Source organism: Erythrolamprus reginae, chromosome 4 (assembly GCF_031021105.1).
Source record: "Erythrolamprus reginae isolate rEryReg1 chromosome 4, rEryReg1.hap1, whole genome shotgun sequence".
NCBI lineage: Eukaryota > Metazoa > Chordata > Lepidosauria > Squamata > Dipsadidae > Erythrolamprus > Erythrolamprus reginae.
Genome location: NC_091953.1, coordinates 35,548,310 through 35,566,007, shown reverse-complemented (window position 1 = coordinate 35,566,007; position 17,698 = coordinate 35,548,310). Strand labels below are relative to the sequence as shown.

Below are 17,698 nucleotides of genomic sequence, written 5' to 3'. Positions count from 1 at the left end.
AATTGGGAGGGAAGCCCGGGGCGCAAGGTACGTTTGAAAGGATGGAGGCTCCGGATTTGAAGGTCAATTCGCTTCATCTTGTCTACGGCCTCCCCCCACCGCCCTTTAATTTATTGATTTTTGACCTCGGCACGGAAGATTCAATTACGGGCACGGCTTAACTGCTACACTGCCTCAGTTTGCGCCAGGCGCGCGTACCACTCTCCGCACCACAGTATTTGTTAGCGCCCTTTTGCAGTTCCCGAATGGCAGTCTAAACGCAAAGCTCGCGGATGGAAACGAGAGAGTTCTGGTTCTCCTTGCGGTTACTTTGGGCCGGAGGCGGCGGGGGTGTGGTGTGGAACACTCCCCCCCCCCATTTTTCTCCTTCAAGTCGTTTACCCGGCTGCGCCCAGGTGCGTGAAGCGCGCCGGCCTCTCTCTCTCTCTCTGCGGGCAGGCCATTCAGTTTCTTCAGCCAAGCGGCGCCTCAGGGAGAGCTTCCTTTCTTGGGTCTCCTCAGGCTGCCCGCAGCGGCCACCTTTTGCCTCCAGTCCCCCCCCCCATCCCGTTCCACTCCCCCCACGCTATTGAGGGCGCCGAGTTTCCCGTTTCGAGCTGTTAAATCTGTGGAGAGATCAAAACTCGCTTCGGTTGCCGGACTCTGTCCTTCGCTCGCCCACCCCCTTTATGCGCAGGGGCTCCCGCTGCTGCCCCCCTCTGACCTAAAGATGGCATTACAAGGGGAATTTTTGCTCCTCTCTTTCGCCGCCTTTTTGCCTGCGCGCAACAGTGTGGCACGAAGCACATGCCGAGGCGGCGCGTGAAGAAAGGCCCCGCGGAAAGGAAAGGGAGGGGGGGGAGAGGAATAATGGAGGAGAGAGAAAGGAGGGAGGGCAGAGAGAGAGAGAAAAAAATCTGCCGCAGAGAATCTGCCCCTCCAACCACCCGCCGCCCCCCTCAGGCTCCAGCGCCTCGTACCCTGCTTGTCTCTCCCCCCCCCCTCACCCTCCCCTCCCTTCGCCTCGTCTCGCTTCCCAAGCTTCGCTCCCTCGCCTGCCTGGCCACCGTTCTAATTGGCTACCGGCATTTGACAGGCGGAGCTCGCCTCAGGACGTGGACAATATATCCAGCATGAGTGGGAGGGCGCAGAGCTAATTTCTGTCCCTTGGCAGAGCTCCGTTTTTCTTTCTTCCCACCCCTTGGCTTCTCCTCACGCCGGCACGCTCCGCTTCGCTCCCTTTTTTTCCTCCGCCGCCTCCTCGCCACCCGCTTTCCTTGTTCTTCCCAGCTCGGGGAGAGCCTCCACCGGTGGTCTCTAAGCGATAGAAGCATCCGTCTCTCTCTCCCGACAACTGGGATTTATTATTGAGAGGTTCGCGCCCTTTCGGAAGGTGGGACGCTAAACCCGAGCACACAAAGACCTTCGCTCTTTTTGGCCTCGCCGGGCAACTTCCAAACGGCTGCGGACACCCGTAACTCTGGATTAGCAAGCTCGGAGGACAAGGTCGTCTTTTCCTTTCCCTCCCCGCCGCCGCCACCACCTGCACCGCTTTTCCTCAGGGCGAAGGAAAGCAGCTCCCGGTTCATTCATGGCTCGCGGGAAAGCCAAGGAAGGGGAGGGCAACTGGAAGAAATTCATCTGGAACTCGGAGAAGAAGGAATTTTTGGGGAGGACCGGCGGCAGTTGGTGTGAGTATCTCTGCTTTAAAGCCGCATTGGGCTCGGTTACAAATGCGGGCGCGCAGGTTTCATTCGCGGGTCTTCAATTGATGGCGCGGGTGAGGGGGGGGAAATCCCCCTCAGAGTCGCGTGTCGGTGTGCATCGTCGGTTTAGGCGCCTGACTCGCGGCTTTCCTTACCAGGGCAGGGCAGGGATGTCCGTCGGCCGCTGTGTAAATCTTGCGGGTCACTTTTCTCGCTCGGTGGTGGCTGGCTGGCTTCCCTCGCTCCCCGCCCATCATCTCCCGTGCTGTTTAAAAATACACCCCCGACCTCCTCCTGCTTCCCAACCAAAATAATCACAGTCATCAAAGGTCCAGGAGGCTTCGTATGGGAGGTGAGAGAGAGAGAGATGAGCAATGGTCTTGTGCCCCCAGGGAGACTTTCCAGTATGGCAGAACCTTTCAGGAACGATATGACAAACCAAAGGAAGGCTGGGAGGTTATTTTTAAGCCTGGGATGTGTGAGTCAATGGCTGAGTTGATGGAACATGCCAATTCTGCCCACCACCCCCATACACTCCAAGGATAATGCTAACATGTTAATGTGAACGGTTGTGTGAACACTGCCATCATTTGCTGCTTGGGTATCTGCACATAAATGGATCAGATTGATTTCTTCTTTTGCGAAATTGGCTTAGTGGTGTGTTGCCATGGCAGACTTTCGTGGGAGAAAAACCTGGGACTCTTGCTTAATTTAATAATAATAATAATAATAATAATAATAATTTATTAGATTTGTATGCCGCCCCAATCCGAAGACTCGGGGCGGCTCACAACATTGCCTCTCTCTGTTTTCACCCAAACTGGGGGTCTTCCGGGTTGGGATGCCAACTGTCCCTCCAGGGTGGGATGGCCAGGGTGGTCAAGAAATGACATTCGGTATCCTCGGAAGGCCTTGTGATTGGGGGGAAAAAGCTGGGCTGATTTGTCACCTTGCGGAGTGGACTTCCCGTCGCCCTGCTGCAGCCTGTTGCCCCTGCATTAAAAGAGCAGCCAGCGTTTCTTTTCACTTTCTTTTTTTCCTCCCCCCCTCCCACCAAAAAAAGGTCACACTGAAGGGCATTGATAGACACGAACGCGTCGTGACTGCGGGCAGGGCAGAGTGGGTGGGTGCCAGCAGGAGAGAGGGGGGGGCACCCTGCTCCCTCTCCTCCCACTACACTCCTTGTCAGCATAGCAGCCACTGCGGCTGCCTTTGCTTTGCTCCGGGAAGGACACCACCACAGGGAGAAGGGCACACCAGCGAAGGGGCCTGGTGTTTCTTTTTGCTGCTCTAAAATGGCTACCAGTATCCTTGGGAATTGGGGACAGGGGGGGGAAAAAGAGAGAGAGAGAGAGAAGGCTCAGACTGTTTGCTAGCCCATCAACTCCAAAGGGTTAATAATGCATCAGAGCTCAAGGTTAGTCAAGGTGATACCTTCCCAGGAAAGAGGTAATAGCAGACTTGCTTGAGATTCCTGGGGAAGCAGAGCAACTGCATTAAGGAGGATCCTGAATTGGCTTAAGAGGGGGACCCTTTGGATGGACCCCCCTCTCTTGAAAATCTGACTTTCTGGCCGTCCGTAATACCTTCCTTGAGAAAGGAAGGTCCAAAGAACTGCAGAGGTGGGAAAATGAGACAGAGAGGAAGGTCAAGTTGGAAAGCAAAAGAAGTTTAGAAATAATAAAATCCTTGAAGATTGTCTCTTAGCAACTAAACCTAGGCTGAATGGGACTTGAAGGTTCAGAACACACGCAGGCAAAAATGATTTTATTTTTCACCCTTCCTCTTTACACTCACTGTTTGCTGCTTGGTTTAGACACCCTTGCCCCAACCACTACTCTAGGAGTGAGACCCTATTCATGGGCTCTGTGGGTTGCCCAAGCCAGCTCAAGTGCAAAAGTCTTTTTCAGAGATTTACCATTCAAAAGTTCCTCCCACTCCCCCGTCAATTTTGACAATTTATAAAACTTCAGAATAGGCACTTTTGTCTTCCCCTGCGTCCCAGGCTTTATTTTAAATAGGCTTTTTATGCCAGCCAAGAAACACTAAATGCTATTTATTTTCTAGCCGTTTCCAAGGGGAAAAGTCTGACAAATTTCATATGGATTGTGCAGAGCACATTCAGGGCCTTTAACATTACAGGAATATACTGGATATGACTGTCCTTGAAGGCAAAGATAGGTTACCCTTGAATCTCATCCTACCACTGCTGGAGTTTGAAACTTAAGTATCTCTGTAGATCCTGCAGAGTATAATATCTAGAACATTCTAATCTCTTCTAAAGTTTTCGTGCAAATTAGAAACATGAAGCAACACAAAGTTCTACGGAGTAAAAAAAAAATGTAATGAGTGAGAATGGGTGTATGAAATAGGAGCTTAGAGAGAGAAAAAGAAAAGGTTAAGTGCATATCAAAATAATCACGCATTAGTTTAAGAGCTCTGGTTAGAGAGCTATTTCCACCTGCATTTGTTGCCTGGATGCCATTTCATGGGCTGAACCTAACTGATGTTAGCTTGGAAGTGGCATATCCAAAATTTTCAGGCTTAAATCCTTGAATCCACATAAAAGGGGCATAAAAGATGCCTTGCATTACAGTATTACTCCTATCATCACTAAGCTGTGGCTTAGTTCTGGCTAAGTTGATCTAGTTGAATTATTCTTGGGGTTCTGGACTGTCATGCGATGCCCAATTACTGGGGGGGGGGAGACAATAAAATGCCTCTTATAGCCGATCAGTTTCTGGTCACAATTCAAAGTGTTGGTTATGACCTATAAAGCCCTTCATGGCACCGGACCAGATTATCTCTGGGACCGCCTTCTGCTGCACGAATCCCAGCGACCAGTTAGGTCCCACAGAGTGGGTCTTCTCCGGGTCCCGTCAACTAAACAATGCCGCTTGGTGGGACCCAGGGGAAGAGCCTTCTCTGTGGCGGCCCCGACCCTCTGGAACCAACTCCCCCCAGAGATTAGAATTGCCCCCACCCTCCTTGCCTTTCTTAAGCTGCTTAAAACTCACCTCTGCCGCCAGGCATGGGGCAATTGAGATACTCTTTCCCCCTAGGCCTTTACAATTCTATGCATGGTATGTCTGTACGTATGTTTGGTTTTATAATAAGGGTTTTTAACTGTTTTAGTATTGGATTATTATTATATCCTGTTTTATTGCTGTTGTTAGCCGCCCCGAGTCTGCGGAGAGGGACGGCATACAAGTCCAATAAATAAATAAAATAAATTATATCACTTTCAGAGTAGTTAGACCAGTAGAGGATCTTATCTCTGTACCAGATTAGTACACTGTCCAGTTGCTTTAAAAACGCCATGTCTTTCCTTTTAGAACAGATTTCTTCTGTAGCCCCAGGAAGACAGTGGACCTTGAGGTTGTGGGTTACTATTAAGATCCTGATTAGGAATGTCATATAAACACATGTCCCTTCACTGCCCTCCATATGCGCCACCCGTAGCACTCTGCTGTCAGCAGGTTTTCTCTAGTTCATTTCAACAGCACCTCCTATGACTGTACTCTGGAAAAAATGCTCAAATCTCTCTGACGTCACAGTTATTTGCCTACTGCTGCCTGGTTACTATAGAGTGTGTTAAACCCAGGAGTGCTAAAACTATTGTGCTGCTGGTCTCTCTGGATTACTTTCATTTTTTCCTCCTTTGGTGGAAAAACACCTTATTTTAATACGACTTATCTCTTGCTCTGATCAGCTTGCAAAAGGAGAAAAAATTCTGCATATGCATTTCTTATTGCTGCTCTTTTACAGTCGCTCTGTACAAATGTTGGTTCCAAAGATCGGTGCTTTTAAAACGTAATTTGTAGTTTCACCGCCCCTTTTATATTCAAGTATGCTAGTAGATTTGCACCGTGAGGCTTTAGTACAGCATGTAACACTGCTGCTAATCAGTTGAGATAATCCATGTAAACTAAAAACTGATAAAACCAGATTTCAAAAACTGAAGTTCCCTGAAGCGGTATTACCAATAAAGTTTTACTCCTCTTCCTTGAAAAACAGCAACAACCTCTCCCTCCCCCCCATCTCCGAGTCTTCGGAGAGGGGCGGCATACAAATCTAATAAATAATAATAATAATAATAATAATAATAATAATAATTATTATTATTATTATTATTATTATTTATTCTGTTACAATGTATTGGCAGTTCTGTGTTAGCAAATACTTCAGAAGAAAAGGATTTAGGGGTAGTGATTTCTGACAGTCTCAAAATGGGTGAACAGTGCAGTCAGGCGGTAGGGAAAGCAAGTAGGATGCTTGGCTGCATAGCTAGAGGTATAACAAGCAGGAAGAGGGAGATTATGATCCCTCTATATAGAATGCTGGTGAGACCACATTTGGAATACTGTGTTCAGTTCTGGAGACCTCACGTACAAAAAGATATTGACAAAATTGAACGGGTCCAAAGACGGGCTACAAGAATGGTGGAAGGTCTTAAGCATAAAACGTATCAGGAAAGACTGAATGAACTCAATCTGTATAGTCTGGAGGACAGAAGGAAAAGGGGGGACATGATCGAAACATTTAAATATATTAAAGGGTTAAATAAGGTCCAGGAGGGAAGTTTTTTTAATAGGAAAGTGAACACAAGAACAAGGGGCACAATCTGAGATTGGTTGGGGGAAATATCAGAAGCAACATGAGAAAATATTATTTTACTGAAAGAGTAGTACAGATCCTTGGAACAAACTTCCAGCAGACGTGGTAGATAAATCCACAGTAACTGAACTTAAACATGCCTGGGATAAACATATATCCATCCTAAGATAAAATACAGAAAATAGTATAAGGGCAGATCAGATGGACCAGGAGGTCTTTTTCTGCCGTCAGACTTCTATGTTTCTATGTTTCTATGTTTTGGGGCATTAATCTGGCTGATTACAATTTGGCATTGTAAATGGGTGATTAATATGGAATAGCTTTCTTGCTAGATTACATAAAAAAGCAAAATATGAGGAAGCTGTTGAGAACTGAGTCTTCATAAGAGGATTTGAGTCCAAATAAATGTTGGGAAAGAGGCTTTAAACAATTGGAAACAAGGAGTTTAATTTAACTATTACAGCGAGTTGGGTGTGAGTTGAATGTGATTAATGTCAATAACTTGTCCCTTATTCATTTATTTATCTGGTTTATATTGTGCCTTTGGTAGAGAAGTGCTCTATCCTCTCTCTATGTTTTCTCACAACAGCAATTCCATGAGATAGGTTGGACTGAAAGAAAATGGCTGGCCTAAAGTCACCCAATAAACTTCCTGGAACTTTTCATGTTTGGTCCAAGACACTAACTACTACATCACCTTATTACCATAATTAGGGTCTATATTCTCTATCCCTCAGGCAAGGTCTCCAAACCCGGCCATTTTATGACTTGTGGACTTCAACTCCCAGAATTCCCCAGCCAGTTTTGCAGTACAGTGGTACCTCAAGATACGAGTTTAATTCGTTCCGGACCTGGGCTCTTAAGTCGAGCAGCTCTTATCTCGAACGACTTTTCCCCATAGGAATTAATGTAAATAATTTTAATTGGTTCCAGCCCTCAAAAAACTCACAAAGTTAGTCTAAATTATGCAGAAAGACATGTTTTTAATGAAGAAATGTACATGTACATATAAATGAATAATGAAGTTTCTTTCACTTAACTTGTAAACTTTCTTAAACTTTTAAATTTACATATGTTCAACTTCTCTGCCACCCAATCCTGTAGGACAGAGGTCCCCAACCCTTTTTGCACCAGGGACCGGCTTTAAGCGATCAAGAGAGGAATGGGTGAATGAATGGACGGAGGGTGGGAAGGAAGGAAGGAAAGAGGGAAGGGACAGGAACAGAGGAAGGAAGCAAGGAAACTTATGAAAGGGGAAAGTAAGAGAGGAATGAGTGAAGGGAGGGAGGGAGGGAAGAAGGTGGGAAGGAGAAAGAAAAGAAGAAATAGAGCAAGGGAAGGTAAAAGAGAGAAAGAAAAAGAGCAAGAAAGAAAGCTGCAAGCACCCCCCCGAGCCTCCCAGGCCGGCTGCAACCTTTTAAAACACGCGCGCCACTTCGCAGCTGTCTCCTGAAGCCGAACGCGGAAGTTAGCATTTGGCTTCAGGAGACAGCTCCTTGGCGCTTGTATCTCGAATTTGGGCTTGTAAGTAGAACAAAAATATCTCTCCCCTCCCAGCTCCTATCTCGAGTTGCTCTTAAGTAGAGCAGCTCTTATGTCGGGGTTCCACTGTATAAACCATTAACACTGAGTTTGCTAACAGAAGGAGTTACATTGGAACTGCTCCTGAGTCCCTTTAAGAACACAGAGATTTAGCGTCATTATCATACCAATATCAGTCAGTCTTCGCAACATTATACTTTTTAGCTGTATTGGATTATAATTCCCACAACCTCAGCAAGCAACTCCTTTCTAGGTAAATGTGCACTGCTCAAAAAAAATAAAGGGAACACTCAAATAACACATCCTAGATCTGAACTAATGAAACATTCTGATTGAATACTTTGTTCTGTACAAAGTTGAATGTGCTGACAACATGTGAAATTGATTGTCAATCAGTGTTGCTTCCTAAATGGACAGTTTCATTTCACAGAAGTTTGATTTACTTATTTATTTATTTATTTTATTTATTTATTGGATTTATATGCCGCTCCTCTCCGCAGACTCGGGGCAGCTAACAACAGTAATAAAACAGCATATAATAATAATCCAATACTAAAAACAGTTAAAAACCCATTATTATAAAAACCAAACACACATACACATATACCATGCATAAAATTGTAGAGGCCTAGGGGAAAGAGTATCTCAATTCCCCCATGTCTGGTGGCAGAGGTGGGTTTTAAGCAGCTTATGAAAGGCAAGGAGGGTGGGGGCAATTCTAATCTCTGGGGGGAGTTGGTTCCAGAGGGCCGGGGCCGCCACAGAGAAGGCTCTTCCCCTGGGTCCCGCCAAGCGACATTGTTTAGTTGACGGGACCCGGAGAAGACCCACTCTGGGTCTTGGAGTTATATTGTGTTGTTTGAGTGTTCCCTTTAGTCTTTTGAGCAGTATATTTAGAATGGTAGTTTCTATGAGAAAGCAACTCACAACGTTAAAAAAATATTCTTTTTCTCCTCTCTTTAAATTTAGGTGCCATTGCTTGAATTGGCTAACTTTTCTTCTTAACAATTGATTGTTGATTTTAACGTGACCTGTGCTGCTAATATTGAAAAGCTGATGTGTATTCTAGTGGCCTCTTAACCTTTTGTCCTTAATAGCAGTATTTGTTCTGTCTTGTCACAGTTAAGATCCTCCTCTTCTATGTGATCTTCTATGGCTGCCTGGCAGGCATCTTCATCGGGACCATTCAAGTCCTGCTGCTCACTATCAGCGAATTCCAGCCCAAGTATCAGGACCGAATAGCACCCCCAGGTAACAATGAGGACAGCTGGGTTGGCTAATTACAAGCCCCATTGCAGTGGGGTGGATACGGGTTTGCCTTTGGGGATGTGTTGTATTGTAGAGCAGGCTAATTACGTGCCCCATTGCAGTGGGATAGATATGGTTTGCCTTTAGGGCTGTGGAAGGTTGTAGAGGTAGAGTAATTACTTTTTAACTACCTCTTTTTAAAACATTCTGATATTCTTTATCTTGCCCAAACTTGTATTGTGTACACATACTGAACATACTGAATATACTATCGTCATTATAAGATGCTAAGAATGATGCCAAATGAAATATAATATATTTGAATCATATTAAACACGTATTTGAAGCATACCAAGTTGAGAGAGCTGGTTTAAAGTCAGGGAATTAACAGGCAGCATCCTGGAAATATTATTTTACCTTCTGCATCATAAGGTAAGTTGTCCTTCCAGTTCTACATTTTCATCTGTCATATTATTATATGATTCATTCCCAGGCAGTGTGCTTAAAAAAAATCACAGTTAAGACTTTTATGAATGACTTCCAACAATTCAACATACAATTATAACCTTATTGTCCCTCCTTCTGCGTAAACGTTATACAAGTCCCTTCAGATCATTTAATCCATATCTTTCTTAATTTTCAAATCCATAAATCATCAAATTGTTTCTATATAAGCCTTTCAGAAAAGTTATTGGAGGTTTTTTTCCCCCCTGACTAAATTGTCACTTTTGCCATTTAGTCAAATTGTGACATTTTCACAAACTATTTCTCCATTGTGGGAATTTAATTATTCTCCCATCATCCCACATACAATAATCCTACAGTAATTACAGGTACAACAATCAATCCACCATGAGATTTCTTTCCTAGCATTTGCTTCTTCAGCTCATGCTATTTGAAAAAAACCCCAAGAAACAAAAAACAAATTCCTTCTATAGATATCCCGTCCTGTTCCTCATTTGTACAATCATTTTCTATCCAGGCTTCTGTGGATATTAAGCAGAGGAAAAACTTTTTTATTTCTTTATTTATGGAAGAAAAAGAGCATATTTTTCAAACTCAGTACTTACACAGTTCTAAGGTGGCTGTGGGGTAGCTGTTCTTTCTCATTGCAACATTCTGTAATGGAGAGATATCAAACTGCTTTTGTTTATACTTTGCCATACTCCTGTATTTTTTCCCATGTTAATCTTTTCCCATTGGTGATCTAAGATAGAATATTGGTCAGAGTCTGGGCAGTTACTGTTACCCAGCCCTACAGAACCTAGGTATTTTACAAAGTTTTTTCCCTGCTCTTCCTTGGATCTACTTCTGTTTTGGTATCCTCAAGATATATCTAATTACCACATTTTTCAGAGTATAAGACACACCAGAGTATAAGATGCATCTTAATTGTGGGGGAGGAAAATAGGGAAAAAAATCTACTTACTGTTGTGGTTAGCTCTGGCCCAGCTTCTGCCCCAAGGAATGTGCAGGTGGATGTGGGGGAAACATCCATATGCCGCAGGCCTGTTTTGCTCCCGATGGAATCTGCCAACGAAGCCTGCTCTGACCAAAGAAGTGTGAGTGACAGGGAAGAGGGGAGTTTGGCAAACAGCCCAGGAGGAGATCAATCATCTGTATCATCCTTGGATTCTGAACAAGAATTAATGACACATCCACGCATGCGTAGAGTGATGCATAGGAGACAACAACTGAAGGATTATTACAAGAGACAATGAGGCCACCTGTGGTTGGGTGGGGCTGCTGTAATTAGTGCTACATGTAAAAGTGCAGCCTGGTGTTTTAGCCTCATGGCAGTTTATCTGATTCATTGTTTCATCAAGATCATGGTTTTTGTGCTGTTCAAGATTGTGTGTGGACTCTCTGGACTTTAGAATTGGACTCAATTTCCCAGTTATTGGGTGAGCAATTGGATTGCATTTAACCTGTACCTTGTGTGTACCAGAAAATCCCTTTGACATTTAAAAAGGGAGCTGTTTCTGTTTTTCTGTTTATAAAAACTTTTGGGTTTTCCTTTTATCGTGTGGTGTGTGTCTTCCTAGACTAATTACCATGTAATTACGGGCGGTTGAAACACGCCGGCAGAACACTTACCAGGTACAGTGATCCCTCGTTTTTCATGGGGGATGTGTTCCAAGACCACCCGTGGAAAACTGAATTTCTGTGAAACAGAGGAAAGATAGTTTTTTATGTATTTAACGAGTATTTGGACTTTTAAAACCCACCCTTTGCATTAAGCAGTCATTCTATAATGTTTCTCAGCTGGAACTACATGTGATATCCTACCAGTTTCTTTAATAGAGTACAGTAGTACTGTAGAAGAATTTTATGAATTTTTAATGGATTTAAAATTTTTAATGGACTTAAGCCCCCTTTGAAATAGCGAATCTGTGAAAAATGAACTATGAAGTAGCGAGGGATTACTGTATTCATCTGCCTAGTGTTCTTAGTATGTTCAGCTTCAGCACATTATTTTATCCCCTAGTTAGGGCTGAAAAAACCTTTTTCAGAAGGAGTAGAAATGAAAATAAGCCTGCAAAGATTTAGGGCAGGAAAAAACTGCATCCGAGGGAGTAGAAATAAAAAAAATGCTGCAAGCCAGGAAGATCGTTAGCACTGTGTTAGGGCTGAAATAACCTTTTTCAGAGGGAGTAGGAATGAAAACAAGCCTGCAATGACTTAGGGCTGGAAAAATCCTTTGGAGAATGTAGGAGGCTGGGAAGATTGTTAGCACCTAGTTTAGGGCTGGGGAGGGGGGGCGAGCTACATTCGGAGTATAATATGTTTTAATATGTTTGTGAGTGACATAGGGGAAGGTTTGGTAGGGAAGGTTTGCCTATTTGCCGATGACTCTAAAGTGTACAATAGGGTTGATATTCCTGGAGGCGTCTGTAATATGGTAAATGATTTAGCTTTACTAGATAAATGGTCAAAGTAATGGAAACTGCAGTTTAATGTTTCCAAATGTAAAATAATGCACTTGGGGAAAAAGAATCCTCAATCTGAGTATTGTATTGGCAGTTCTGTGTTAGCAAATACTTCAGAAGAAAAGGATTTAGGGGTAGCGATTTCTGAGTCTCAAAATGGGTGAACAGTGCAGTCAGGCGGTAGGGAAAGCAAGTAGGATGCTTGGCTGCATAGCTAGAGGTATAACAAGCAGGAAGAGGGAGATTGTGATCCCACTATATAGAATGCTGGTGAGACCACATTTGGAATACTGTGTTCAGTTCTGGAGACCTCACGTACAAAAAGATATTGACAAAATTGAACGGGTCCAAAGACGGGCTACAAGAATGGTGGAAGGTCTTAAGCATAAAACACAAGAACAAGGGGACACAATCTGAAAGTTAGTTGGGGGAAAGATCAAAAGCAACATGAGAAAATATTATTTTACTGAAAGAGTAGTAGATCCTTGGAACAAACTTCCAGCAGACGTGGTAGATAAATCCACAGTAACTGAATTTAAACATGCCTGGGATAAACATATATCCATCCTAAGATAAAATACAGAAAATAGTATAAGGGCAGACTAGATGGACCAGGAGGTCTTTTTCTGCCGTCAGACTTCTATGTTTCTATGTTTCTAAGACGAACCCAAGTTTTCAGCCTCCTTTAGGGAAGAAAAAAGGTGTGTCTTATACTCCGAAAAATACATAAATATATTTGTCTGAATTAGAAACTGCTTGGCGAAGCTCAGTTAATTAAAAAAAAAACACATAATGGAAGCTTTTAATTAGAAAACAGATGTTTGTTTCTTTTCATATTATTAATTTGTACCATGCCGAAATGGCATAAACTGAGAATGGTATCAGTCCCATCCTATTCCTGCTGCATTACTTTGATTCATAGAAGTCCCCCACCCACCCTTGTTGATAAAGTGAAGACGATGGTAACAAGAGCCAAAGAGTGCCTGCAATGATTGACATATCTACAAATTTAAACAATGGACTTGAGCCAGAAGTTTCAACAGAAGCAATGTAGGGATTTATAATGTAAACGGCCAATGGAACAGTAACCCTCAGCGTTGCTGTGGATTAGGGCGGCATATATATTTCATAATTAATAATAAATTAACATCTGGAAGAGGTGTTTCAGCAGACTTCTGAGGAAGAAATGGCCAACTGAAAATGGCTCAGCTGAAAGTGCAGCCAACAACCACAGCAGAATGAAAAGCTGGCCAATAGTCTGTCTCTTTGTAATTCTTCTTCAGACAAGGAAAGATCTTAAGATTGCCTACAAGTTCTCCATACAGTTGCTCTTTGCATGAGCAGTCACAGGGAGATTTAGAGCTCTAGGAGAAGAAGTAATACAACAAGGAAATTGAACAGTCAGTACTTTCTAAAGGACAATGAGTGTACATACTTCTTTTTCTAACCATGTTCATAAATGGATTGTTAACTGCTTTTCAGGTACTAGAAACCTTTGGATTCACAGGTTTTACAGCAGCGAGTGAGTTTCTTTTAATCCTTAGCAAAAGAAGTTTTAAATATACATTTGAGGATTTAATTGGGGTTTTTTTTTTCCTTTTGGAAGAAACAGCAAATGAGGAATTAGAACTTTGATTTCGAAACTTACAAACTGACTAGATGTACTTGAAATAAGAGTTTGAAATTAATCATCAGAATACTGTACTTCCTATGGAAAAATGTTTTCTTTTGAATTTTCTTTTTTAAATGGTAGGCTGGATGTTATCGGTTTGGAAGTTAGAGGGAACCAGAAGGAACTAGAATACAATTGTAGAGGAAGAACATTTAAAGTTGAGTTACTTATTAGATCAAAATATTTTAACATTGCACATGCTAAAGGTTGGATCTAGACGTTAATTTTAAAATGTCTGCCATTATAGATAAACTGTATTCCAGAGATGTTATGCAACACATTTTACTGAACAATATTGAGATAAGAACAGAAACTAGGCAGAAAAAGACTAGTGGTCTGCCTTTTGAGGTATTTTATTTTAAATTTTTTGTCAGATATGGGTTTATCTCAAGAATGTTTATATTCAATTACAGATCCACCACCTTTGCCGGAAGTTAGTTTCAAGCTTATCTTAACTGTTTCTGTGAAATAATATTTTCTAGCATTACTTTTGTCCTTCTGTCAGTTTGAAGTTATGCCCGTCTTCTTGATTTTTGCTTAATACTGAATATAATTCCTTCTATAACATAATTCACACCTAAATATAGTTAAAGATTTCAATCATATCTCCCCTCCTCCGCCTTCATCCAGGTTCTCCAGCTGGATATGAACATATTCATTGCCGCCAATCTCACCTGCTATGTTTTGTCCCACAGAACTTGCATCATTTTTGTTGCCAGTCTCTGAACTCACTTAATTTTATTAATATCTCTACGCAGTATTTCAAGTGGAGTCTGACTAAAGGCCTATATAGTGTTTTGTCGGGCTCTCTGGTAGAATCCTCCCAAAAATTTCAAACACACACACGTTTGAAAATTCAAAACAATGTTCTTTATAATGAAAATTCACTTAAACTAAGCCCTCTTTTGGTATAGCAAAGAGCACTCATCTCCAAACAAACTGGTAATTTGTACAAGTCCCTTATCAGTTCTGTGATACTTAGCTTGCAGCTGTGAGGTAATTCACAGTCCTTCTTCTTTCACAAAGTGAAACACACTTTGCTCTGGTTTAGTTTCAAAGCGGGGAAAAATCAGCACACAAAAGGTCAAAGTCAGTAAAGCAGTCACGAAACACAACGATCAGATAATCCTCCGCAATGGCCAAACCCACAGGCTGCTATTTATAGCAGCCTCACTAATTACCACAGCCCCACCCAACCACAGGTGGCCTCATTTTCATTGATAATAATCTCTCAGTTGTTGCTGCCTATGCATCGCTCTCTGCATGCGTGGCTCTATCATTAACTCTTGTTCTGAATCCAAGGAGGAGCTAGATAATTGATCTCCTTCTGAGCTGTCTGCCACACTCTCCTCCTCCCTGTCACTCATGTCTTCTTGGTCAGAGGAGCCTTCATCATCAGATTCCACCGGGGGCAAAACAGGCCTGCAGCATGTGGATGTCTCCCCCACATCCACAGTCCTTGGGGCAGGAGCTGGGCCAGAGCTAACCACAACATATAGTGGGATTGGGACCTCCTTTTTCCGGCCACTGATCCCTCTAGTGATGCATCCCATAATTTTGTTTGCCTTCACAGCTGCCTGGCCGCACTGTTAATTCATTTTTACAGTCATCTGATATGAACACACCTAAATCCTTTTCATCTACCCTATTTTCCTCAAATAAGACATCCTCTGATAATAATCCCAATTGGGCTTTTGAGTGCATGACTATAAAGCCAAGAGCTTATTTCATGATTCAGAAAAAATATATATAACACAGGGTCTTATTTTCGGGCAAACATGGTATTGTTCTGTTTAACAACACTGTATCCACAATGCTGTATCATGCCGGATAATTCTTTTTCTCTAAGTGATGATCTTATATTTAGAAACATCGCACTGCAGTTTCCATATTTTTGATCAATTTTCCAGCAATGCCAAATCATTTTCCACATTACGAATACCCCAAAGGAACATCAACTCTATTACCCACTTCATGTCATCAGCAAAAAAATCAAACCTTACCTACGTAGCAATCCTTATATTATATCACTTTAAAAAACATTGAATAGAACAGGAACTATGGCTGAGCCTTGTGGTTTGCCGTTTATGACTGATCTCTATTCAGACAGTGCCCCATTAATAATCATACACTGGGATCTACCCATTGAACCACCCAGTGGTTAAGCCCTGGCCTATATAACATTTTATGAGCTCATTGTGTGGAACTGTATCAGATGCTTTCCTACAATCTAGATAGGGCCCAGTGGTCCTCAACCCTTCTAATGCTGCGACCTCTTAATACAGTTCGTCATGTTATGGTGACCCCCAACCATAAGTCTAGCATAGAGTTTTAAGCTGATTGGCAGGAAGGTCAGAGGGACACCCCTACTGCCACTGTAAATGCCTGATTGGTCGGATTGTAAAAATATAATAACAACAGTTGGAAGGTGTTGTGATTCCGTCTGAGGCCCCTCAGGGAACGGCTGATCCTCTGCCGGCTTCCTGCTCAGAGGGGGAGGATGAGGAACAGGAGGTTCAGGCAGACGGGGAGGAGGAATCTCAGGCTGAGGGAGAGGGAGGACAGCCAGAGTCCCCCGAGGGGGAGCTCTCCCCAGCAAGCAGCCTGGATTCCTTAGATGAAAATGCACAAGCAATCATCGATCTCCGGCAGAGAAGAGCAACACAACGAAGGGGACAATTAGCCAGGTACTTTCAGCACTAAAGAGGCAACAGCTGGGTTTGGGTGTGGTGCTCTCTGGAAAGGCTGAAAAGGCAGACCCACCCTTCCTGGCTTGTGGAGTATTATCTTTGGGAGTCCTGGGACCTGGCTGTGATCTTTGGCGTCTTGGAATTCTGGTTTGTGACTTTGAATACTGAAACCTTGGGGGAAAAAGGTGTGGGTCTTATTCTCTACAGTGGTGGGTGTGCCAGCAAGAAGTCTGCTGTATTGTCTGGCCGTCAGGACTCTGCTGTGAAGTCTCATAGCCTGCCTGTTGGGAAGAACAGGTTTTTCTCTGTGTTTATTTTTCAAACTATAAAGTGCCTTTGTTTTTACCAGCGTGTCTGGCTGTTTTTTCCAGTTGGTGTTGAAGTCTGGGGGCACCCAGACAGAACAGAAGGGACCTTGGAGGTTCCAAGGTGCCAGAATAGAAGCTTTAGTTCCTAACACCATGGAAAATCTGTCTTTTCCCAGGGTCTTAGGCGACCCCTGGGAAATGGTCGTTCAACCCCCAAAGGGCTCTCGACCCCAGGTTGAGAACCACTATGTCGACAGCACCAGCTTCATCCAAACATTTGTGATATAGTTAAAAGAAGTCGATCAGATTAGTTTGATATGACCTTTCTCAGTAAAGACATGCTGTTTTGGATCCATCAAGTTGTGTGCTTTAAAATGTTTGCTAATCCATTTTTCAGAAGTGATTCCATTAATTTCACTACTACAGATGTTAAGCTCACAAGTCTATATTTTCCAGATTCTTCCCTAGCTTTAATGGATGGGTACAATATTAGCTGTTCATCAGTTCTGGGGAACTTCATTTGTTCAAAGAGACGGGTTACACAAATGGTCCAGTGAGCACACTTAGAGGTTCCCTTAGGATTCCAAGATGAATATCATCTGCACCAATTATTTTATTAAGCTTTCAGCAGACTAGCTTACCTGCCACTTCTAGAAAAATAATCTGTCCTGCTACGACTAGTATGATTCTCCAACCTGTTTTTGTTCCTGGAATCTACTTCTGGAAAGCCTGAGCAGAAGTATTTGTTTAGGTGAGGGGTGTCAAACTGTAGTTCATTGAGGGCCACATCAGCATTGTGTTTGACCTTGGGTGACCAGGGTGGGTGTGGCCAGGGTGGGCACTTGTATTGAGGACACCTGTGGAGGCTGAGCAATCTGTCAACAAAAATGGTCTTTTAAGCTCCGTTTTGGCTGCAACGGCCTCCTGCAACCCTCTGCCAGGGAAAATGGAGCTCAAGAGGACTGCACACAGCCCTCCTGAGCTCTGCTTTCACTAACAGAGGCAC

General features: G+C 43.2%; 1 protein-coding gene across 1 annotated transcript in view; it reads left to right on the top strand.

The window, feature by feature from the left end:
* Nucleotides 1-312: 312 nt before the first annotated feature.
* ATP1B1 (ATPase Na+/K+ transporting subunit beta 1) overlaps nt 313-17,698 on the top strand; it is a 38,375-nt gene continuing 20,989 nt past the window's right edge. The window contains exons 1-2 of the mRNA XM_070750042.1: nt 313-1,670; nt 8,967-9,095. Of these exons, the coding sequence (XP_070606143.1) occupies nt 1,571-1,670; nt 8,967-9,095 (229 nt within the window). The 5' untranslated portion in view covers nt 313-1,570. The remainder of the gene's footprint in view (nt 1,671-8,966; nt 9,096-17,698) is intronic.